This window comes from Microtus pennsylvanicus, chromosome 11 (genome assembly GCF_037038515.1).
Source record: "Microtus pennsylvanicus isolate mMicPen1 chromosome 11, mMicPen1.hap1, whole genome shotgun sequence".
In the NCBI taxonomy this organism is placed as follows: Eukaryota; Metazoa; Chordata; class Mammalia; order Rodentia; family Cricetidae; genus Microtus; species Microtus pennsylvanicus.
The window spans coordinates 37,066,470-37,091,985 of NC_134589.1; the positions used below are offsets into that span (position 1 = coordinate 37,066,470).

The 25,516-nt window shown below is 37.9% G+C and overlaps 1 protein-coding gene across 1 annotated transcript in view; it reads left to right on the forward strand.

The window, feature by feature from the left end:
* Positions 1-25,516, forward strand: part of Aatf (apoptosis antagonizing transcription factor) — a 111,282-nt gene that overhangs the window by 23,182 nt on the left and 62,584 nt on the right. The window contains exon 5 of the mRNA XM_075991270.1: positions 25,333-25,447. Coding sequence (XP_075847385.1) covers positions 25,333-25,447 — 115 coding nt within the window. The remainder of the gene's footprint in view (positions 1-25,332; positions 25,448-25,516) is intronic.

A 25,516-nucleotide genomic window follows, 5' to 3' on the forward strand; every position in this document is an offset into this window, starting at 1 on the left:
GGGGACTAAGATAGAAGGATCATTTGAACCTAGGATGTTCAGTACTATGCCTCATCTCAAAAAAATTTAAAATGTTTTTAAAATACTTTTTTTGTATTATTTTATGGGCTTGGATGCTTTCCTGCATGTATGTCTATACATAGTATGTGTGCCTGGTGCCCAGTGTGGCTAGAAGAAGGAGTCAGATCCCCTGAAACTGGAGTTACAAATGGTTGTGAGCAGCCATGTGGATCCTGGGAATTGAACCCCAGTCCTCTGGAAGAGCAACCAGTACCCTTAACTGACCCATCCTGTCTAGCTCCTTATTTTTTTCTTTTCTTCTTTTTTCTAAATTTACACACATTTCCAGTCCCAGAGGATCCAACACCTCTGGCCTCCTTGGGCACCAGGCGTTAATGTTGTGTACAGACATACATGCACGTGAAATACCCATACATATAAAAATAATAAATAAAAAATTTAATTGCATCAAATATTTTGCTACTTTGTCTTTTCAAAGAAGTCTTTCCTAGAGCCTTTGACTTGTGATCTGCACCTCTTTGGGCCCAGCTGTTATGCTGGCATCCATCATAACTGTTATCCAGGCATCACCTCAGTTTCTTGCTTCTGTGGTTTCCTTTTTTTTTTTTTTTTTTGCTTTTCGAGACAGGGTTTCTCTGTGGCTTTGGAGCCTGTCCTGGCACTAGCTCTCGTAGACCAGGTTGGCCTTGAACTCACAGAGATCCGCCTGAGAACCGCCTGCCGCCTCTGCTTCCCCAGTGCTGGGATTAAAGGCGCGTGCCACCACTACCCTGTGCTTCCGTGGTTTCCTGAAGCAAACTGCTTCATGCTTGTTAAGAAAGGGAACACAAGATAGAGTTTTGTTGTTTTTGTTATTCTTTTTGTGTTTTGTATTAGATTTTGGTTATCTATAAATACCCTAAGTCTGTCAAGTCAATCACAGTTGATTGACTGTTAAGATTCTGTGGGGTTCATTTGTCTTCCACATTCGAGTTAATATTGACAAAGAAGAAACCATTTTGATTCTTGTGCCCCTTTGCTCCCCAGAAACTAGAGACTTAGCAGAGTTCTGAATTGTCTTTACCTACCTTAGTATAAGTCTGTTTTCATCTATTACACAGGGTAGTTAGAGGACTTTATGTCTAGAAACTCAGTTTTTAATTCTAGAAAATCATCTTGAAATTATTTCATTTTCTTTATCCCTTCTGTTTTCTGCTCCTTCTGGGAGACCTTTTATTTGGCTTTAGACTGCTCTATAGTTTTTTTTCTTTCATCTCCTCTTTTTTTTTTTACCCTCTCTCATTTTCTAAGACATTTCCTGAATTTTCATACCCTTTTTTTAAAATTTTTTAATGACTTTGGTTGTATTTTTGTCTTATTTCTTGGAAGATGTGCATGGTTCATGTTTCCTGAAGTGCATTACTACTCTTCTTGAAGTTATTTCCTTTTGCTTTAACTCCAGTACAACGTGTTAGTATCGTTTTTTTCAGTAACCCTTTTCACTTAAGTTTTAAGAGTAAGATACCAAAAAAACTGATTAAAAGCCTTGCATTTTGAATGCAACTTGGGTTTGTGGTTTTTATTGTTTTGTTGTGTTTGTTTTTTGTTGTTTGTGGTGGTGTTTATGTGTATGTGTGATTTTTTTTTTTTGAGGCGGGGTTTCTTTGTGTAGCCCTGGCTGTTCTTGAACTTGTTCTGTAGACTAGGCTTGCTTTGAACTTGAGATCCACTTCTGCTTCCCAAGTGCTAATTAAGCAGTCTTGGACTACATCCTAGCCTGGAAGTTTATATTCTTTTGTCATGTTTTCATTCCACATAATTCTTTTGAGCTTGATGCATACTTTTCTTTTAAAATATTTATTCATTAATGTGTATATATGTACATGATATATGTATAGGGGTGCAGTGGGGCTCCATGTGCCACAGAGCACCTATAGGGATCAACACTAGGAAGTCAGTTCACTCCTTCCTTTTTGTGTGACATTGAACTCAGGTTACCAGCCTTGTGTAGCAAGTTCCCACTAATCTGTCTGCACCATCACAACCCTTATTTTTCACCAGATATGTGTTCATTGCCCCTTAATATTAAACAGCATTCATTTGAATGCTCATGCCAAAATTTGTTTCTAATTTGGGATTGTTACAGATCTGCAACAAACATATATGTATAATTGTATAGTCTCAGATTTTCATTTCTCTGGGTAATTGAAAATAGAATGGCTAGATCACATGTTAATAATTGTGTTTTTAAACAACCCAGCTGTTTACCAAAGTGGTCACATCCTTTTGAACCCAGAAGTGGGTCTATCTTCCAGAAACACTTGATTTGGCCACTGTATAAAAATTTAGACATTCTAATAATTATGTATTTCATTGTCTTTTTACGTTGTAGAATTGAATTGCTATATATATTCTGTCTTTGTCCTTCCTTTGTGAGTTACTTTAAAAAATTAACAGTTCAGAAGTGACTTTTTTACAAAGATGCAAGTTTTTACAGTGGCAAAAGAGTAGTCTTCGGGGGCTGGGGAGATGGGTAAGTGGTTAAAAGCATTAGTTACTCTTCCAGAAGACCCAGGTTTGAATCCCAGTACCGACATGGTGGCTCACCACCATCTGTAACTACAGTTCAGGGGACCCAGTGCCCTTTTCTGGTCTTTGAGGGTACCAGTTACTCACATTATCTACCTGTAAGCAAAACACTAATACACATAAAATAAAAATAAATAAATCCATAAAAAACCAAGAGAATAGTATTAAACAACAGATGAACCTCAACCAATGCTTTATATTAAAATCAATCCAAACTAGTTTATAACAACTCACAGTAAAACATAAAACTAATGTGTTTTCTAGACCACAGGGGAGTACAGTCTTTATGATCTTGGGTTAGGTAGAGATTTCTTGGACACCGTATCCATGGGACTAGAGAGAGAGCTCAGTTATTAAGAGCACTGAATGCTCTTCCAGAAGACTTAGATTCAAGTCCCACTATCCGCACATAGGCATACCCCCTTGTAACCTGTCCCAGGGGATCTGTTGCCCCTTTCTGGCCTTCGCTGGCATTTGCATTCATGTGCACAGACACATGCAGTCCATAAAAGAAGAAATATAATAATTGTGCTGTCTGAATTAGAACCTTTTGTTCAGTGTTAACAGAATGAAAAGACAAGCTATAAGAAGAAACACTTGCAAATCATATTCCAGACCCAAAAAAGAAAAGAAAAAGTACATCTAGAATATGTAAAGATTCTCAAAATGCAACAGAAAAATTACTTATTTAAAAACATGGACAAGGGCCAGTAATATGGCTCAGCTGGTAGATGCTTGTCACTAATGCTGAAGACAAGTTCAGTTCCCTGGTACCCAATGGTGGAAAGAGATGACCCAATCCTGAAAGTTGTCCTATAACCTTTACACATGCATCATGCTATGTGCATGCTTACATGCACATGAATACACAAAGAAATAAATGTAAAATAAATAAAAATAAACATAAAGATTGGACAGAACTCTTACCAAAGAAATGTATGATGGCATATAAGTAGATGGAAAGACATCTCACCCAATCATATTCATGCAATCATTACTGGAGATTCCTCTGTATTCTCATTAGAGTATGAAAGACTGACACCAACTTGGGGTTTTCCTAGGTTTCTGGTAGGAATGCAGAACAGTACAGCCATTTTGTAAAAACAGCTTAGAAAAAAGTTTTGTTTCTAAAAATAAACATAAGCATGTATTTACCACACGATCAAGATGCAGTGATCCCACTGTTAGATCTCACTAGAAAAATGAAAACATGTTCACACAAAGACTGGCACATAGACGTTTACAACAGCATTATTCATAATCAGCAATCCTGGAAACAGCCCAAATGTCTTTCAAACAAATTGAACAAATGTATAAACAAATTGTGGTATATTACTCAGCAATAAAAAGGAATCAGTCTCAGTGGTGTTATGCTAATTGAAAACCTCAAAAGGTTATTCACTTTAAAACTCCATTTATGTGATTTTCTGGGGAAGTGTTGGAACTATGGGGAAGAGAACAACTCAGTGGCAGCCAGTGGGCTAAGGGTGAGGGAAGGGTTTGACTACAAAGAGGCAGCCCAGCTTTTTTCTTTGTCTTGTATGAGTTTTCATTTTCCTCTCCAGTAGCCTTGTTTTCTTGGAGTGTTTCCCACCTGTTTTCCACTCTCTTACTGGTGAACCCTTCAGTTTACCTTGATTGTGAGCGTTTTGCTTGTATTGAAGGAGGAGGGAGTGTAAATAGTTGTGAGCTTATTCCCAGATATCTCAGGAATATTTCTTATGGTAATGGTGCTTCTAGGGATAGAGGGATGATCTACATCAACCTATAGTGTCACTTTTGCTTGAAATATATATCTTTGACACTAAAACCGTACCCAGAAGAGAATAATAGATTATATAAAGCTTCTGGATTTTGATGTGGGTTAGAACTGAAAAATGAGATGTCTTTAAACTATTTTTCCTTCTATCTTTGATAAGTGATATAATGTGGTTTGGCCACTCAGAGATTCCTGAGATTCCAGGTTCTGGTTGATGATTTACTGCAAAATTGCTTATAAATTGAAGTAGAAAATGTTTTGCAGACCTGGCAGCTTTCTGGCTTCACACCCATTTGTCACCCAGCATTTTCCTTTGTATATAGAACAAGAATTAATTAGGCTGCACTGCAGGAAAAGTTTATGGCTATAATTTATATAGAATGAATTTCTTTTTAAAGAGACAGCATTGTTTTGTTATACATATATATATATATATATAACTTGCATTTTATATATGTATATAAATGTATATATAATGTTTTGGTGGTGACGTGTTTTATTTTTGTTTTTCCTTAAAATTGTCTATGTAAGATTCAGGAGCAGATGCTCACTTTTCTGTCTAATGTGTTATGGTAGTGGAATAGAGGCTTTTTATAGTGATTGCTTTCTGATCGAGCTTGGTTTTTAATTTGGTGTGTTCTGGAGAGCACTCAGGTGCAGGTTTGCACTTCAGACGACAGTCAGACTTGTCTGGTTTCCAGAGCTCCATATTCTTTTGGTCTCTTGGAAGACTTGGGATTCTGTCTTTCATAGGTCTTGCTCATTCAATTAATGTTTTCATAATCAATGCAAGTCAGAACTTGCAATTTGTTCCTGATTTGCACATTAAAGAGCTCCATTAATTAAGAATCCTGGTGTTTGGCATGTTCCCACAGGATCTGTGCATTATTTACATGGTGAAAATGTGAGAAGCGAGCTCCTTAGCTGTTCTGCAGTTGCAGTTAGTCTTGCCTTCTTGCTCTCTTCTTTCTTTTCTTTTTGCTTGTGAATAACAGTTGTTTCACAACTCATTGAAACCCCTTAGGGATACATTGTACCAAAATAGGAACAAATGATTCAAATGAGAGGTCTGTGGAAGAAGAGTAGAAAGGAAATCTTTTATTTAAAGGGAAACACAAACCCTGAAAAAGTATGTAGAATTTATGTGTTTGGTTTTGTGGTTCTCTCTCTTGGCATAAAAGTAGGAAATGTACTAGAGTTGAGTGGTAATTCCGTTTCCTCTCAGATTGCTCCTCCCCTATAGTTATAGCTCTACTTACAAATGAAGTACTTTTTTTGTTGTTTTTCAAGACAGGGTTTCTCTTTGTAGCCTTGGCTGTCCTGGAACTCATTCTGTAGACCAGACTGGTCTCAAACTTACAGAGATCCACCTGCTTCTGTCTCCAGACTGCTATGCTAGTATTAATGGCGTGCATCACCGCTGCCCAACTACAAATGATGAAGTTACTTTTTATAATTCAAGTAATCTTAAAAATGTAGGCAAACACAGAAATACGCTATGTGAAGAGGGCTTTTTCATCACTTTGAGCCTGATACTGATGACACATAACTTTAATTCCAGCAGTTGGGATGGGAGGTAGAGGCAGTTTGATCTCTGTGAGTTCAAGGGTAGCCTGGTCTACAGAGTGAGTTCCTGGATAGCCACAGAGAAACTTTATCTTATAAAACAAAACAAAACAAAACAAAACAAAACAATGGGTTTTCTTGTGGTTTCTCTGGAATTCTTGTTCTAAGCCAGTGGTTGTTTCCATCTTGATGTGTGAGAGGTATATTGATGGGAAGCATGAAATAAGACCACCATCTCAGCCACTTCTTCCTGTTTGACATAGCTCATATTTACCGACTCACACCATAGTTTCCTGATACTAGCTGCCCCATTTTTCTCAATACCATAGGAAACTACAACACATTTCCCAAAAGAATGCAGGTATTTATTTGAGATGGGCTTGCTATGTAGCCTAGACTAGCTTTGAATGCACGATCCTCCTGCTTTGGCCTCCCAAATGTTGGAATGTGCCACCATGCCTGAAATCCCTTGTTTGCCCCCCCCCCCCCGGTTTTTTAATGGGGCTTAATTCTTAGTTCAATTTGTACTTATGTTCGTTCTCCCTGCCTTTCCTAGTCTTGAGGAAGGTATCTCAGTCACACCTGGAATTCATTATTTAGCTCAGACTGGCTTTACATCTGTGGTAATCCTCGTCTCAGCCCCTTGAGTGCTACTTTACAGGTCGGAGCACCCATCCTGGCTGTTCTTCCCTTATGTTAAAAATATATATAACACTATAATTTATCTTAAAAATGTAAATAGAGCCAGGGGTGGTTGCACATGCCTATGATCCCAAGACTTGGGAGGTGGAGGTATAAGAATGAAGAGTTATGGTCATTCTCTCCGATATAGCCAGTTCAAGGCCAATCAGGGGCCTAGAGAGATGGTTTAGCAGTTAAGAGCAGTGGCTTAAATTCAATTCATAGCACCCAATAGCTGCCTATAATTATAATTCTAGGGGTTCTAACACTCTCTTCTGGTCTCCATGGATACTAGCCATGAACAAGGCATGTAGATAGACATACAAGGAAGACATCCATGCACATAAAATATTTTTATCTCTCTATTTAAAAAATAGAAATTCAAGGTCAGTCAAAGCTTCTTGGTACCAAGTCTCAAAAGCTTTTAAGAAGGGTCAGGGGAGATGACTTGTGGGTAAGAACACTTGCTGAATAAGCATGAGAACCTGAGTTGGGATTCTCAGCAGACCATAAAACATAGGACTTAGCTGCTTGTGCCCATAACCTTAGTGCTAGTAGCAGTCAGAGACAAGAAGATCTCTGGGGCTTGCTAGCCACCAGCCTAGCTGAAAAACTATCAAACTCCAGGTTCAGAGGTACCCTGCGTCAAAGGAATAATGTGATGCAGGATAGAGGAGGACATCCAGCAATCTCCTCTAGCCTCTACAGGCATGTGTGCCTCCACATATGTGACACACACATGAGAAAGACAAAGAAATGAAATATTATAGATGAATATACGAAATAGTACAGAAGAGCATAAAAGAGAAAAACAAAATTCAGCAAACAACTTTTGGATTCAGCTCTTAAGATCCAGGCACTTTACATGGGTAACTGAGTTGCAAACAAGCACTTCTACCTACTCAGCTATCTCACCAGCCCTCCTCACTTTAAAATTTGTCATTAAGTAATTTCTTTGTTTTGCTATTTCTTTTTTTTGTTTTTAGTGCTAGGGATAGAGGCCAGTGCTTTTCACACACTGTATATATGTTTGCTATCCTTGAGCCAACCACACTTACCTTTATATTATGTGTATGTGTTTTTGTCTGCATGTATGTCTTTTTATTATTATTTTATTTGTATGAGTGTTTTGCCTGCCTGCCTGCCTGCCTGCATGTATGTATGCTATGTGTGGGTACCCATGGAGGCCAGAGGAGAGAGTTGAATCCTCTTGACCTGGAGTTACGGATGGTTGTGAGAGGTCCTCTGCAAGAGCAACAAAAACTCTAAACTGCTGAGGCATCTCTCCAGCCCCATCTTTTCTTTTAAATACAGTATATATCCATTATATGAAATTTGGAAAAAGCTAAGCAAAATTAGGCAATGGTCTCCTGATTCTAGCAATTAAGAGCCATGTGCTTTAAAGCTAGTCTTGTTATCTCAGACATGTAATTCTAGCCCTTGAAAGTTAAAGGCAGGAGTGTGTGTGTGTGTGTGTGTGTGTGTGTGTGTTCGCGCGCGTGCCTGCAGTTAAGTGTTTTCAATATTTTGGTATGTGGTTTTATTTCTTCTAGATGTTATAGTGATATTTTATTTATGTTTTAATAAATAAAGCTTGGATGAAGACTAGAAGGTAAAACTAAGCCACTAGAGGCCAGGCAATAGTGTCACACACCTTTAATTCCAGGATTTGGGAGACAGGCAGATAGATCTCTGTAAGTTTAAGGCCATCCTAGGCTACACAAGATCAATGCAGAAACACATCTAGGCGGTGGTGGCTCGCGCCTTTAATCGCAGCACTAGAGAGGAGTATAAACCAGGATGAGACAGGATCTTGTTCTTTCAGTCTGAGGATTTCTTAGAGGCAAGAGCTCTTTAGTGGCTTGGCTGCTTGGGTTTTTTGTTTTGTTTTTTTTTTTTTTTCTGATCTTCAGGTTGAACCTCAATATTTGTCTCTGGGTTTTTTTTTATTATTATTATTTGTGCTACAAGATGTTTCTTTTTTGTGTATATAGTTAGAAAATAGGACCTATTCAAAATTGTCCTATATTCTGACTTTTTCTGTGTAACAGAGATCATGACTGTTTTTCCATGTCATTAAAGGTTCTACAGCATTATTTCTAGTGATAACATAGAATTTCATCATATGGGTAGTTTAACCAATTCTTTATTGTTGGATATTGGATTGTTTCAAGGTCTTCATTTTCCTAAATGATAAACAATTACATCTTTGTTACTGAATCTTATATCCATGGTTACCTGGTTACAGAAAATGAGTCTAGATGTGGAATCTGTGCATTTCCCAGAATAGTTGAAACTTGAAGGCTTTTGATCCCTATCACCAAACTGCCCTCCAGAAAAGTTTTGTCAGCTTACATTCTTGCCTTGTTTATATGAATGTCAGTTTCTTATCCTTGTCAGTCCTGGGTATTGTAATTTTGTTTCATCTTTGCTGCTTTGATAGGTGGAAAATGATGTGCTTATTCTAATTTACATTTCTTTTAATTTATGTTTCACAGTATTTAATGAGGGCAAGTATTTTCTACTTTATAATTATTGACCCTTGTTATTTCTTTTGTGAATCAAATAGGAAGAAATTTAAACTGGTTCTAGGAATGGATGCTCTCCTTGTTAGTCAAGGAGAAAACTACCTCGTATTCCTCCTAGTTATTCTTTTCTTCCCTCTCCTCTCCTCCCTTCCAGAGATAGCCCCTTACTCTAAGGCCCAGGTTGACTTTGAACTCAGGATCCTCCCACATTAGCCTGTAGTAAAACTAATCTGTATACTATCACACAATCTCCTAGTTTGGCATTTGATTTTAACCTGTTTCTTCTTTTTGCTAGATTTTTTTTTATTGATACGGAGAAGTAAATTTACCTTAGAAGAAGATTCCCTCCTAGATAGATAGATAGATAGATAGATAGATAGATAGATAGATAGATAGATAGAAAGAAAGAAAGAAAGAGAAAGACACACAGAGAGAGAGACTTACAGACAGACAGACTTTTTTTGAGACAGGGTTTCTCTTTGTAGTTCTGGCTGTGAACTTACTATGTAGACCAGGCTAGCCTCGAATTTATAGAGCTCCACCTACCCCTGTTTCCCAAGTGCTGGGATTAAAGGTTGTACTACCACATCTGGCCTATTTTATTTTAATTTAAATTTTATTTATTTATTATGTATACAACATTCTGCCTCGATGTATGCCCGCACGCCAGAGGTGGGCGCCAGATCTCAGTACAGATGGTTGTGAGCCACCATGTGATTGCTGGGAATTCAGGACCTCTGGAAGAGCAGCCAGTGCTCTTAACCTCTGAGCCATCTCTCCAGCCCCCTATTTTCTATTTTAATTTAATCTTATTTTATGTGTTTGAGTGTTTTGCCTCCATGTATATCTGTGCATCACATTTGTGCCTGGTGCCCACAGAGGCCAGAAGAGAGTGTCAGATCCCCTAGAACTGAAGTCACAGACTATGTGGGTATTGGGAATTGTTAGATCTTCTGGAAGAACAGCTAGTGCTCTTGATCATTGAGTACTACCAACCCTATCTCTTCATATTCTTAGAGATATTTGTTTGTTTTGAGTTTTACTAACTTGGTACATATTATACGGCTCATGCTAGCCTCAAATTTGTGACTGCCTTAGCTTCTTGAGTTCTTGGATTACAGGCATGCCCTACCTGCCAAATTTTTCTTCATTTGATCTTAATTGCCCTTTTAAAAAGTCAGAGGCAACTGGGCAGTGGTGGTGCATGCCTTTAATCCCAGCACTCTGAAGTCAGAGCAGGCAGAACTCAGAACTCTTGAGTTTAAGGCCAGCCTGGTCTACAGGGTGAGTTCCAGGACAGCTAGGGCTCTTTTTGAAATAGTTTGTTAATAACAGTCATGTTGCCTGTAAATATTTAAATACATGACTAAAAATGAGGGCGCTTCTTATGCAATCATCATCTCTCTTAAGAAAGTAATAGTTTCAGTAATTTTGTAACATGCCTATTCCATATTTGGATTGCTTCATTCTTTTTAATGGTTTGGTTTATTTATGCCAAGCTCCATTTGTATATACCTTTTTAAAGAGTTGCCCAAGAACTTTTCTGATTAAAATAAAGTTTCTTACAAATGAACATCAAAGATATTTGTAGTGTTTTTATAAAACCTGTTATAAACAATGCTAAAAATACTTTTTTTTTTTGCCAATCTCTTTACTTTGAAATCTGTTTCTTTATGATTAATTTCTAGCTGTGGAAGGAAACATGCATGTGTGTAATGCTGATACATTTTTGCCTGACTGCTTTCTGGATGTGTAGAGCTAATTAAACTCTTTCTTATTTGTTATGAATGGAATCTTTTCCTTAAATTCTTGACACCATCAAGAATTATCAAAAAATATTGTATTTTATTAATATATGTGTATTTTTTCAGTATTGGGGATTTAACCCAGGGTCTTGCACATTCTAGGGAGATACTATACCTCTGAGCTTCATCCCCAGGCCAAGAAATTGGTTAAAGAAAATATGATGTTAGATATCATTTATCACATAGCTTTAAATTTTTTATGTCTTGTAATTATTTGTTGTTGTTTTTAGAGTAAATTTAAGCATCTGTGTTTGGTCATTTGAATTTTTTAGACTCATTAATCCATTACTTAACACTGTCTTTTAGAATACTTGTGTTTATCTCCTCCTAGTGGGACCTGATTTTTATTAAGATTTGGGCTTCCTTTAATTTTCCCACATTGTTTTTTCAGTTGTGGGAACCAAATTTGTATGTAATTTTTTTATTGAGTAGTAGTATTGTAAAGGGAGATTATTACCATTTTTTTAGTAATTGAAGAAAGGTTTTGGGAGTTGGGAAGGTGACTCAGTGTTTAAGAATGCTGTTTTTCCAGAGGACCCAAGTTGGGTTCACAGCTCCAGTGCTGGCTTACAGTTGCCTGTAACTCTAGCTCAGGGGTCTCTGATGCCCTTTTTGGCCCCAGAGGGTACCCACACTCATGTACATTTCCCCCACATACACATATTTAAATCAATCTTAAAGTATTTTGAAATTATTATTTTAAAATTTATTATAAAAATGTTGCCGAAAAGAAATCACACACTGAAATTAATCAGACCAAAGACTTTACAATTCAGTGAACTTCTATGTAGTTTCGGTGACTTTTCAGAATGGAAGCTGTGGAGCTTCACGTTGGATTTTATATTTTTATATAGAATAAAATACTAGTCAGCTTTAAAGAAGAATTTGCAGGAAAATGGATGGACTTAGAATGTATAATATTAAGTGAAGTCACACAACCTCAGAAAATAATTAAGATAATTATGTATTTATTTGTTTAATCTGTTCTAGAGATTAAACTTGGGGCCTTGTGCATGCTAGGCAAGTGCTGTACAGCGGAGCCATGCCCTCAGCAATATTAGTAACTGAAAATTTGATTGCACTTGGTTCCCCATGTAGTTTTGCTACGTAATCCACAAAGATGCATTAATGCAGAAAACGAAAACTTCAGGTTTTTTTTTTTAAAAAGCTTATAGTAATGTTTTCTTCTTTTACAAAATGGAAATAACAACAGCACTTACCTCTAAAGGATTGCTGGAAAGATTTAAATGAGTTAGTGGAGTATTTTCTTAGGGTATATAGGCCTCTGGCCACGGTATTTGTTTCTTCTTGAAAAGACTATGTGAATAAATATTAGACTATATGTAAAGGTGTTTGAAGTTCTTGAAATTAACATAGAGATTATGTGTCAAGAAGATTAGGAAGCTGGGCCTTGTGGTGCCTCTCCAAGATCCCAGCACTAGTTAGAAGGATCTGGAGTTTAAGATCATCCTGGCTACTTACTGAATTTGAGGCCAGCCTGGGCTACATGAAACCCTATGCCTGAAAATAAAAAACAAAATAAAGTACACATAAAACAAAAATAGATTAGAATGTCACTTAAATATATCTCTATCTATATATTCAACAATATAGAATAGATTCACCTCTATTTGAATGTATTCAACAACACAGACTCCACCATTTACCCATCCTAAGCATAGTGAAGGAGTACAGCCCTTGATTTCGAAGTACTCATAGGAAAAAGTGGGTTTTAGTAAACTGCTTTGAATGCAGGAAACATTATTTATATAGTTTTATATGAATACAGCCTCTCAAAGTGATTCATTGGAGTTGGTGAATAAACAACCCTTGGTCTTACTAGTAGTAAAAATTGAGACATTCTTTGCATTTTTAAGGCTCAGTTTAGTAAGCACTAACAATGACTAAGTCTTCATGAGAATGTGCTTATTTTACGATTTTTAAATTCCTAAGCCTGGAGCTGGGATTGGCTCAGTTGGTACAGTGTTTGCCTAACATGCCAAAAGCCCTAGGCCAGTCCCAACACAACTTAGGTATGCTACTGCAGACCTGTAATTGCAGTACTCTGAAGGTTGAAGCATGAGGATTAGAAGTTCATGGTCATCCTCGGGAATTCATCCTGTGTTTGCATTTAGAATTAGACATAATAGTGTGGTCAGATATTTTGCCATTGACTTTCCAAAATGAAAACATTCATAGGAATTCATTCTGGTCAATATATTAGGTGCTGGAGTGACAGGCTGAGTTATGTCTCTGACCTGAAGCAGCTTGAACGTATTGAAATCAGATTTATAAGCCTGTTGTGGTGGTGCACATCTTTTATTTCAGCCCTAGGGTGGCAGAGGCAGGCAGATCTCTGAGTTCAAGAACAGCCTGGCCTACAGAGTGAGTTCCTAGGATAGCCAAGGCTACACAGAAAAACCGTGTCTTGAAAAACTGGAGCAGTGAGGGAAAAGAAAAAGTAATTTCCCAACAAGGAAAATTCATTTCTCTCTCTTTACATACAAAGTATATTCAGGATCCAGGATACTTAAAATCCAATGCGATTTTACCAATGATAGGAATGACCCTGAGAGAAGAGTAATTAATTCTACATGAAATCTTGATATTTCAAAGGGGTACTTACCAAGTCCCCCTTTTCATTGGATTTATTGTATATCCATAGGATTTTGAAAAGTTAATCAGGGGCCTGGAGAGATGGCTCAGCAGTTAAGAGAAGTTAGACTCAGTTTTACAGTAGGGAAGAACCATCCCTTTTTTAGTAGAAGCCCCAGTGTCATTGAGGCTGGTGGACTCCTCACTGTCTTACACGAACTGAGAGAGGCTGGCTTCTAATTTTATTTTTAATAACTTTCCTTACTTCACAGTTTACTTTAAATTTTAATAAAATTTTAAATTATGAAAGTAATATATACTTATAAAATATTCAAGCAGTTCAAAAGTATATGCAGTACAAATGATAGTATCCCCACTCTTCCTGGATAACTGCTGCTAGGCAGTTTAAATACACTTGTAAATAAACTCGGATTTTAAGTACCTTGTATTCTGAACATTTATTTCTTTTTGTTTAAAGGGGGCAGAAATGAAATTTTCTTTTTGGGAAAGTACTCAAGAGCAGTGTAGGTTGTCCAGGACCTGTGCAGGAAGGTAACTGTTGCAGATTTCTGGAAGTGCATTGATCAGTTAGATTGCTGTGTCCTATAGGGCTTTTTAAGGATTTATTGACACTTCATCAAGGTATTTGAGAGAGTATTCAGGGAAACCTAAGAAATTCTACTGTTCCTTTCTCTTCTTATAAATTCATGCCTGGTCAGAAATTACAGCTTGAGTGGGATGTCCCTCCACACAACTCAAATGCACTCTATTTATCATGTTATTTAGTGTGGCAGTAATGTAAAATGTTGAGGATTTTTTTCTTTTTGTTTCTTTCTGCACAGGGGCCCACCCAGCATATATTTCACCATATGTCTCTTCATCTCTCCCTCATTCCAACTTCTACTCACTTCCCCAATTCCCTACATCATTCTCTTAAACAGAAAAAAAAAATAAGTTTTGTCCACTGAGTCCTCTTTCTTATTTTATTTAATATATCTTGAGTTGAATGTTTCTCACAAAAACACTTTGCATTCTGAATTAGCCCATCAAGCTGTTTTCTCCATAGACTGCATTGTTCAGCCATGCCCTCTGAGATGTGAAAACCCAAGTCTGCTTATGGCTTAGCCGTCATGATTTTAGAATATAAGTCCCTGTACTCTGCTTGGAAAAGTTATTCTTGTTGTTATTTTTATACCATTAAGAAAATTGTTCTTTTGATCCACAGAAATACTAGCACAGAAGTACCCTTCTCCCTGTACTGTCCAGCCCCTGCCCTAGCAAGCAGTCTGTCTAAATCTGTGTATATACTAACGCACACACCTGAATATCTGCATCCTTACATGGAAATAGACAAATCCTAGTTGGACGTACACTGGAGATGATAGCCATTCATCCAAATGGTGCTTGTTGAGGAATTGTAACCTGCAGTCCTCTTTCTTACTAGTAATGCCATTCTGCTTGGGGAATATAGAACAAGCCCAAACAGTAATACTGACAGAATTCAGAATTATGATACAGTGGAGCCTTCACGTAATTCTTTGTTGAAGAAGTTAGGGCCTAAATGTTAAGGCTTATTGTTATTCTGAGTTGATAATCTCTGCCTTGCTTTAATAATTTTTCCTCATGCCTGGGTAGCCTGCGAGTTGCACAATAATCACTCACACAGCTTTGTAATCAATGCCCAAAGTAATAGGATTCCTCTGGCCACCGGCAATTAATAAATTTGTGTCTTTTTTAAAACACTAGCAAGTCGGGCCTGAAATACGACTGACTGGCTCTCCTCATTTGCATATTTATTGCAGTGGAAAAATTCTTACCAGATGATTGATGCTGAGCCTGCCTCTTGAATTCCAAGCAGCACATTATTATGAAATGAAAAATGCTGGCCATACAGTTGATTAAAGTTGAAGACAGTGGAATCGGTGTTTTTTAAGATTGTGGGAGAATTAAAGGCATATTTTAATAGATGTTGACAAGAAGTGAACTAACAAAAGCAAAGCAAAGGATTTGCTTGAAAAGATTTAATCAAACGTCTTTCTTGGGGGATTAATTGCTGGGGATGACTAGTGCAAGTGGCAGGCTTGTGTGGATTTGAATGAAAAGTATTGTTCTCGGCCAGTCTTTCCTGTGTCATTTTGACCTGTACTTTAGCTCTAGTTCTGGAGTTACTTTTTATGGGGTGGGGCGGGGGAAGAGGAAAGACACTCTTACAATCTGCAAATTCTAGTCCAATGCATCTGTCTGGAGTGATGAGGGAGAGCTTTTGTGTATTTGGGTGTAAATGATTGTTTGTTTGCATATTTATTTACAATAACTGTATAGACATCTAAAAAGTGGAAAAGCAAGCTTCATTTTACTTTATACATTCATACTCTTCTCCCCTCCTTCCACTGCCAAAAAAATGCATTTACTAGTTTATAATCTAATTAATACACATCCGAACTGATTCTACGTCTACAGTTTTGTTAGTGTTGGGCAATCTAGATGGATTGGGAAAAGTAAGCTTGTTGGGTGAAGAGGGTATTAGACTGGTGACATTTTACATTTAGAAATGCTTGCAAATGAGTAGCATGTAAATGAATGTTGGGATCCGTGAATACCAGTCCAGTCCAGTCCAATCTTAGTGCTGCAGCTCAACACATGCAACTCTGTAAATGAAAAGATTTTGAGCATGTGGGAGATGATGGTTTCATAGTAGCAGACCTTTTTGTTTCTAAAGCTTTTAGAGAAATATCTAAAATATGCCAGACAATAATACAGCTTTTGTTTTTACCTCATTTTTAAAAATAAGATCAACAAAGAAAGAATTGCCTACATTTTATAAGTAAGAAAATTGATGCTCAAAGAGATTAAATTGGTCCACTCAGCAGAGCATGATTAATTAGTAACAGAATTTAGGCTCTGAACTCTCAGTAAAGTGCTCTTTCCCTTGTTCTCTACTCAGAATTATTCCTACCCAGCGCTGGTAGTCACATGCTTATATTGAGTTTTGCTGGTATTGGGAAGCAGTGTCTTTCTTAATCTCCTCTTAAAGGAAAAGCTTTTGGAAATGGACCATATGGGGCAAACTAAACACAAATATCCATGACAGTCTCCATTTGTTTTGTGGCCTTATGCCAAGAGGATTTGAGTATTGAGTCTTCACTGCTTCTCTTAACTTTTTAACTCTGTAATCATTGGCAGAAAAATTAGAGATGAATTAGAAACTGTTGATTTCAGTCTATCTATTATTCATAGTTTTGGACAAATAGAATTCAGTCCTATATGAATAATAAAGAGGGTATTTATTTGCTTTGCTGGGGAAGAATTTAAAGAATTCACTGTTGGATTTGAGTTTCCAGATTTTTTACTCTTGTCATCTGTAGCTTTGAGGAAGCCTCTCACCTTCAGTAGAGGATTGCTCCACTGTGTCTATACATTTTACACACCATCTCTTTATTTATTTATGACTGGGGGGGAGTATGTCATGTGTTTGGAGGTCAGAGGACGTCTTATGGGAGTCAGTTCTCTCCTTCAACCATGTGGATCCCAGGGATCAAATTTTAGGTCATTAGGCTTAGTAGTAAGCACTTTACTGGATGAGCCGTCTTACAAACCCAGCTTTTGCATGCCAGACAGAAGTGTGGCCTTCATATTGATAAAGAAGTGAAAACTGAGTTCTGTCTTCTAAATCTGTTTATGGGAAGTTATCTGTGTAGTGGCCACTGTGATAATTGCTTTGATTAACTGTGTGTGAGGGCAGTAGAGGGTGCTTAAAAACGTAATTATAGAGTTCATTTCTGGCCAGTCTCTTGACACTTTGAATGAAGCTTATACTTAAGAGCTACTTTCTGAGTGGGTGCAAGAAACGAGAACATGCGAGAGTGTTATCAGAAGGCACTTGGATTTACTGATGCCAGCTCTCTGTTGTCTTGTTAGATTGATAAAGCTGTTGAATGGATCTACAGTGGATTAAAAAAAATACCAACTGGAACAAAATAAAAAGTGCTTGAGAGGGCTGGAGAGATGGCTCAGCGGTTAAGAGCACTGACTGTTCTTCCTAAAGACCTAGGTTCAATTCCAAGCACCCACATGGCAACTCAGAACTGTCTGTAACTCTAGGATCCAATACCCTCACACAGACATACATGCAGGCAAAACACTGATGCATATAAAAATAAAAATACATAATTAAAAAAAGAATGCTTGGGAGTAGCCATTAAAAGTTACCGACTTAACCCAGGCGGTTGTGGTGCAAGCCTTTAATCCCAGCATAGGCAGGTGGATCTTGGTGAGTTCAAGGCCAGCCTAGTCTACAGAGTGAGTTACAGGTTCCAGAGTTACAGAGAAAAGCCCCCCCCCCAAAAAAAGGTTGTATTCTTTCAGTGGGCAGTAGCAGTGCACCCCTTTAATCCCAGTATTTTGGAGGCAAAAGGAGGTGGCTCTGAGTTTGAGGCCAGCCTTGTTCTACAGACAGTTCTAGGACAGCCAGGGCTAAACAGAGAAACTCTGTCTCGAAAAACCATAAAAAGAAAAGAAAAAAGTTGTCTTTCATCAGATCCCTTCATGGTTCTCTTGGTTATGCCACATTTTGGAGTTGAACTGTTACTTGCCAATTGGCAAGCAGCTATGGCACACACTGTTTTGTAGCTTCTTTCTTTTAAAAGCACTTTTATATTAACTAATTTTTTTTAAATATGTGTATGAGTGTTTTGCCTGCATGCATGCATGTGCACCACTTATGTGCCTGGTATCTCTTGAGATCAGAAAAAGGCATTGGATCTCCTGGAACTGGAATTACTGATTGTTGTGAGCCATCATGTGTGTGTGTTGGGAACTGAACTCTACTTAGGTTACAAGTGCTCTTAACTGGTGGGCCATCTCTCCAGCCCCCGTAGTTTCTTCTATCACTGGTGTTTTAGTGGAAAAGAGGTGCTTCTTTCTTCGTTTTTAACCTTCCATTATGTTAAAGAACATGCAGCATAGCAGCAAGTTTACCATTCTCCCCTAGAGACAAGGTTTCTATCCCTGGCTGGCCTTAAATCCCTTATACATCTGAGAATGGCCTTGACCTTCTGATCCTCCTGCTGCTACCTCTTAAGTGTGGGACTGCAGGCGTGTCCATGCCCAGTCTATGTGGTACTGGTTATCAAACATGGGGCCTCATGTTTGGTAGGCAAGCATGCTATCAACAGAGCTACATTACACACACACACACACACACACACACACACACACACACACACACACACACACTCTTCCTTTTTTAAAAAAAAATTTTAATGTATCGTTTACTAGCGTTTGATATCGTTCACTAGAATTTTGATTGTGGTGGCCCATGCTAATAATCCTAGCATTTGGGAGGCAGATGTGGGAGGATCACAAGTTTGGGGCCAGTCTGGGTTACATAGTAATATACTGTCTTAATGCAAAACTGTGAATAAATAAACCAGGCCTTTGTGCAACCAGTATCTAGAACTTTTTCATCTGTGCCCACTAAATAAGTCTTCATTTCTTTCTTCTCCTGAAACTCCTGCAATAGCCATTCTCTTCTCCATCACTGATTTTATTTGGGGAAGGAGTGAGACAGGATTTTTCTGCATAGCACTGGATACCTTGGATCTTACCTTGTAGACCAGACTGACCTCAAGCTCACAGAGATCCACCTTTCTCTGCCTCTAAATTGCTAGGTCTTTTTTTTTTCCTCTTCTTTTTTTTTTTGTTTTTGGTTTTTGAGACTGGGTATCTCTGTGTACCCCTGACTGTCCTGGAACTCAATCTGTAGTTCAGGCTGACCTCAAACACAGAGATCCACCTGCCTCTGCCTCACAAGTGCTGGAATTAAAGGTGTGCACCACACTGCCTGGTTTATCCCTGATTTTAATTTAAGTGGATCATACTTTTTGTTTATTTCTGATTGGCTGATTTACTTAGAGATATCAAAAGTCATGTGTGTTAAAACACCTGCCATACTTCTCTTCCTTTTAAAGTCCATAATACTGTGATCTTCAGCTTTAAATTATTGGGTTTTTTTTTCAGTTTTTGTTTTGTTCGTTGGTTGGTTGTTTCGGATAGTAGTGCTGGTTTGAACCAAAGACCTTTTTTATGCTAGGTAACTGCTCTCATACTGAATTATATCAGTGTTTTTATTGATGTTTTTATTGTGGTGAACTATTTTTGACATAAATCTACCTTTATTGAACCATTTTAGGTGTACAATTCAGTGTCATTAGGTACATTTGCATCGTTGTACAAACCATTACCTACCACTGTCTCCAGAACATGTTCTTACCCCAAATTGTACTATTAAGCATTAATTCTCCATTTCCTCTCTTCTCTATGAATTGTAGTCTTTTAGTTACCTCATGTTAGTAGAGTTATGTTTCTTTTATACATTTAGCGAATTCTGTCTAACCTAATATTTTCAAAATTTAGTCTAGTGATCTGTCCATCTGTCTTCATGAGACCGGGTTTTGCTGTGTAGCCTAGTCTGTTCTTAAACTGTGATCCTCCTGCTTCAGCCTCAGAAATACTGCGATTACAGGCAGGCACTACCAACCTGGCTTGTTTCTTTATTTTTATTTTCTCAGTGCTGAGTTGGCCCAAGAATTTTTTTTTTCTTTAAGAACCTACAACTACCAGCTTACATTATAATTACATTGTTTCTCCATTCCTTTTTTTTCCTTACAAATCTTCTCATATACCAACCTCTCCTTGCTCGCCTTTTTTTGTTTGTTTGTTTGTTTGTTTGGGTTTTTTTTGTTTTGTTTTTTTTTGGTTTTTAATTTTTTGAGACAGGTTTCTCTGTAGCTTTGGAGCCTGTCCTGGAACTAGCTCTTGTAGACCAGGTTTCTTGCTCATTTTCAAATCCATGCCCTCTTTTTTCTTTAATTGTTGTTACATGTATATGTGTGTGTTTGTATATAATTAAATATTAGTTTCTCAGTCCATATGGTGTTAGTTGTATGTATATATGTATGCGTGTGTATGTATGTATGTTTTCAGGGTTGATCATTTGATAATGAATAACCAGTTGGTATACTGTTCCCTGGAGAAGACTTTCTTCTGCTCTCAGCATTCCTTATTTGCCTGTAGTTTTTTGTATAGGGATGAGGCCTCATAGGCTTACCTTGGCCCTCTTTGACATGTCTATCATTGAACTTGTTTATCTCATGTTTAGGCAGTCATGTTGGTGAGACTTTATGGGTATAGTTTCTGACATTACTAGGCGACATAATCTCACAGCAAACTCTGTTAGTCTGGCTCTTATAATCTTTCTGCTCTCTCTTCCATGTTTGTTCCCTAAGCCTTAGATTTAGGAATTGTTTTGTAAATGCATCCTTTGGGATTGGGCTCCACAGCTCTGCGTTTTGATTGATTGTGATTTTCTGTAATGTTTTCTGTCTGTTGTAAAGAGAAATTTTCTTGATGAAGGGTGAGGACTAGAGATAAATATTTAAAGTGTAGTTAGGGATTAAGTTGGTTTGTAAATTGGTAGTTGTAGGTTCTCCAAGATTCATGACTTCAATGGTCATGGGTAGTTTGGTAGGTTTCCAGTGCCAAGCATGTTTTCCTTCTTGTTAAATGGGTCTTAAGTCTGCTTAGAGAACTGTTGGTTACTGCTGAGCTATGCATGCTACTACTGTACCCTATGGTTATTGAGCCATGCTGGTTGTTGTTGCAGTTCCTAGGTATAGCTGGGTAGGACTGTTAGTTGCTTTCCTTCTCTGGAAGCTTGTGTAGCACCTATTGGTACCATGAAAGCTAGTCCCCAGGAAGCAGGCATTCAGGTCAGTTCCATCTCTGGGGCCTCTGGATCCTAGGTCTGAAGTACATGTGATGTCTTCAGCAACAGGTAATCTTCCACCTGGGCAGGCAACCAAGGGCAGTAGTAGCAATAGCCTGTGTGCTTTGTGTTTTGATGTCTCTTGGACAATTCCTGAGCAACAACTCAAAGGAAGGCTTTTCATGATGGTTTTTGTTAGGTGTTCTTTGGTTCTTGGAGGGGCAATTATGAGCCGACATGAGAAAACTGAATTCAAACTGCATGTGCATATTTATATTTGGACTTACAGGTATTAAAATTTTTTTTAGGTAGATAGTAAATAGTATGATTTCTTATGACTTTATCAGGCATCCTTACTATGATTTTGCCCGCCTTCCTTCCTTCCTTCCTTCCTTCCTTCCTTCCTTCCTTCCTTCCTTCCTTCCTTCCTTCCTTCCTTCCTTCCTTCCTTCCTTCCTTCTGTATTTATCTCCTCCCCTCTTTCACTTAAGCCCCACTTTGTTCCCATTCCTCTGATTTGTACCCTGGCACTTTCCTTTCTATCACCCCCCCACCTCCTGGCAATGGTCCCTTTTTACTTTCTTGATCTTTTGCAGTTATTCCAGGATGTATAATCACATCTAAAGATTTGGAGCTAAGAGCCTCTGATGAGTGAGAACATGCAACAATTCTCTTCTGGGTGTGGGGTACATCAATCAATATGATCTTTTCTAGTTCTACCCATTTACCTGCAGAATTAATGATTTCAACTGAATCAGTTTTTCAGAAACAATGGATTTGTAGTTTCACTTTAGAAAATAGGATTTCTCTTTTACAAATTAACTGTTTGAGTTAAGGCTGCAGCTCACTTGCCTAGCAGCATGTGAAGCCCTAGACAGAGGAAAAATCAAACTAACACATTTCCATGATTGCATGAGCATTCACACATGTGCATTATCCTAGAAAAACAATAAAACCAAACCTATACTTGTTTCTAGGAAATAGGGTAAAACAGTGACAAAATGGGATATATTTTTCCTACCCCTCTGTGTTTTCATGGGCTCCTTTTTGAGTGTTTTCCTCATAAAGTATTTTTGCCTTTAAAATTATTATATCTTTATCCTTCTTTATTCCACTATTCATTTGTAGTAGAATTTGCTTTATTTTATTCATTTTGTCTCTTCCCATTTCCCAAAAGCTGACTTACAGAAAAATGGCTTTGTACAAGAGTCCATCTGCTTCTTTTTATGAACTAGCTTGCTATGCTTGCAGGTCAGTCTTGACTTGTGATCCTCCTGCCTCATCCTCCTGGGTGGTCTGAGTTTATGAGCTACCATTTCTGGCTCTGTTTTATTTTTTGTTCTTCATCTTTATGGTGGAAAACTTTTGTTTTATTTTGTTTCTAGAGATAGAACATAAACAGTTGATAATCTTGTTCTAGGACACAGGCATTTGGGTTGTTTTTTTTTTTTTTTTAGGAAGTACGTAATAATTTGTAAGTCCTTTCAAGTGGCATGGACATACACTGATTATGAATGTGTTAAGTGTTACAGAATTCATAAGAGATATGATCAGGAATATCATTTAAATAAGGAAATTGTATTTATATAGTTTTATATGCAGATACTTTAAAGACATGTAAAGTTGTTTTGGGTCATGGAGTTCCTTCTGACTAGTCTGGGAAGGCTTTTTCAGGTTACTTAGTCTTTTAGCCTTATGCTAAAATAGAATGACATCATGGATGGAACTATTGTTTAACATGTGTTGGTGGTACTCCATTGATGAATTGGCTAGCATAGAAAATTTAAAGAGGCTGCCCATGCCTGGTGGGGAGAGGGAGACCAGAAAGAAACATAGAATAAGACTTTTTTTTTTTTAAATGACTTAGTAAAAGTTTGTGTATGTTGAAGTTAGTGTGGAGTAAATGCAGAGGTTGTTGAATGAAAATAGAGATGCTTGTGCAATTATAGCTTGGAAAAGAGAAAAGAAGTGATTGAACTATGGCCAAAGATGAGCAATTATCAGTGATATGAATGGGAAGTTGAGGAATTCATAGCCAATTACGTGTATTGAGTTACAGGCATCCAAATGTCAGTGGTCTGTGGAAACAGTGCAGAAAAAAATACAGTGAAGGGGAAAATACTAGGTGGAAGAAAGTTCTATTTCTGAGATGGCAGGTTTGAATTGTGGTAGGGTATTAAGGCAGAGATTGCCTGGCAGTTAGTGAAGATGTGGGAATTTGATTATCAGAGATAAATCTGGGTGCTCTCAACAAATAAACATTGATTATCAATACTTGGCGAACTCTTTAGTAGGGTTATTCTAATACAGAAGGCAGGATTTCAGGGATCTGGGGTTGTAGCCCTGACTATCCTGGGATTCACTGTGTAGATCATGTTGGCCTCACATTCACAGAGACTCACCTACCTCTGCCTCCCTAATACTGAGAATAAAGGTATCTGGAACCATGAAACTAGAGATCGAGTTTTTAATGTTTTTGGTTTGTTTGAGAAAAGGTTTTTAGCCCAGGCTCACTTCCCTTTGTAGTACAGAGAATGACTTGGATCTCCTGATCCAAGTTGCTCCACCTCCTGAGTACTGAGATGTACTCATGGACCCCCATGCCTAGTTTATGATGGTACTGAATATCAAACTCAGGGCCTTTATGAATGCTAGGCAATCAGTCTGCCAACTGAGTCACAGTCCCCAATTATTTTTTGAGTTCTTGATTATAAATTGTATACCTAATCCTGACTAACTGTACTATTACAGATGCATTCTGATGGATGTAAGAGCCAAGTGAGAATATTGTCTCTATGAGTAAACCCATTACTCCTGCACAATCTTTGCTGGGTAACCCCAAATGGTCTGGTGCCTGAGCCTCCCAAATTCTGTCCATGTATAAATTAATATGCATTTCAGTACTGAAAGTTGGAAATTATTATTATTATTATTATTATTTTTTTGCTTTTTCGAGACAGGGTTTCTCTGTGGCTTTGGAGCCTCTCCTGGAACTAGCTCTGTAGACCAGGCTGCTGAAAGTTGGAAATTATTAATTTGGGGTTTTTTTTGGTTGACTTTGCTTTGTTTTCTGTTTTTGTGTGGTATGCATTTATATGTGTATACATGTCTCATGTATGGGTACATTTAGTTGTTCTCCACATTATTCACTAGAGTCACAGACTCTCCTTTAAGACTTGAGCTTGCTCTTTTGACTAATCTAGTTAGCCAGCTTGTTCTGGGGTTGCCATCTCAGCTTTTCAAGAGCTAGGATTCCTAGTGGGCCTCCATGCTTGCCTGGCTGGCATTTACCTAAGTTTGAAAATCTGAACCCTGGTCCTCATACTTACACAGCAAATGCTTTACCCACTGAGCCATGTCTCTAGCCCCCTAACTTGGGTTTTGCATATGAACACTTTCTGTAAGATACGTTTGGAGATTGAGAGACGGATTTGTAGCTCAGATCAGAGGCAGATGAGATCTGGTCAGGGAGAGAGAGAATTGAATTGTATTCTTCAGACAATGACTTTTTGAAGGAATTGCTGACAAAGGCATCACCCAAAGAGATCTGTGGGTAGCCTGTAGGATATACCCAAGGAACTTAGTATTAAGGGGAAATTGTATTAGTTATGATAACAGGCAAGGAATTTGTGAAACTTAATGACTTTAAGAACTGACCACTGGGCTGGAGAAATGGCTCAGTTGTTAAGAGGATTTGTGTTCAATTTCCAGCATCCGCATGGTAACTCCAATCCAGGGAATCTGACACCTTCACACCAGTGCACATAAAATAAATTTAAAATAAATAAATTTTTAAAAAGACCTGGCCACTAAAATCTTTCTATCTGCAGAAGCACCCCCCACATGCTATCTTGCTTGTTCCTTACTACCATGTGAGACAGGCACTGTGATGATTTCCATGGAGAGTACTGACTGTCTCCTGCCTCTGTCTCTGCATTCTTCCCAGCCAGAACTACTAAGAAGACAGTGAATGACAGTCATCTGCCATTGTAGGGAGTTGTAAATGACTAATTATCCCCTCTCTGTGCTTTATTTCTATCCCAGGTCACAAAGCACTTAAAGCATTGTTAAGGTCATTGGTGGATCTTCAGGAAGAGTTGCTTTTCCAGTACCCAGACACTAGATATCTAGTAAATGGAATGAAACCCCAGACGGAGAGGTAAGGAGGAAGCAGAACCAAAGGTTTACTTACTTGTATTTTTGTTTGGACAGATTCCTATCCTCTCTG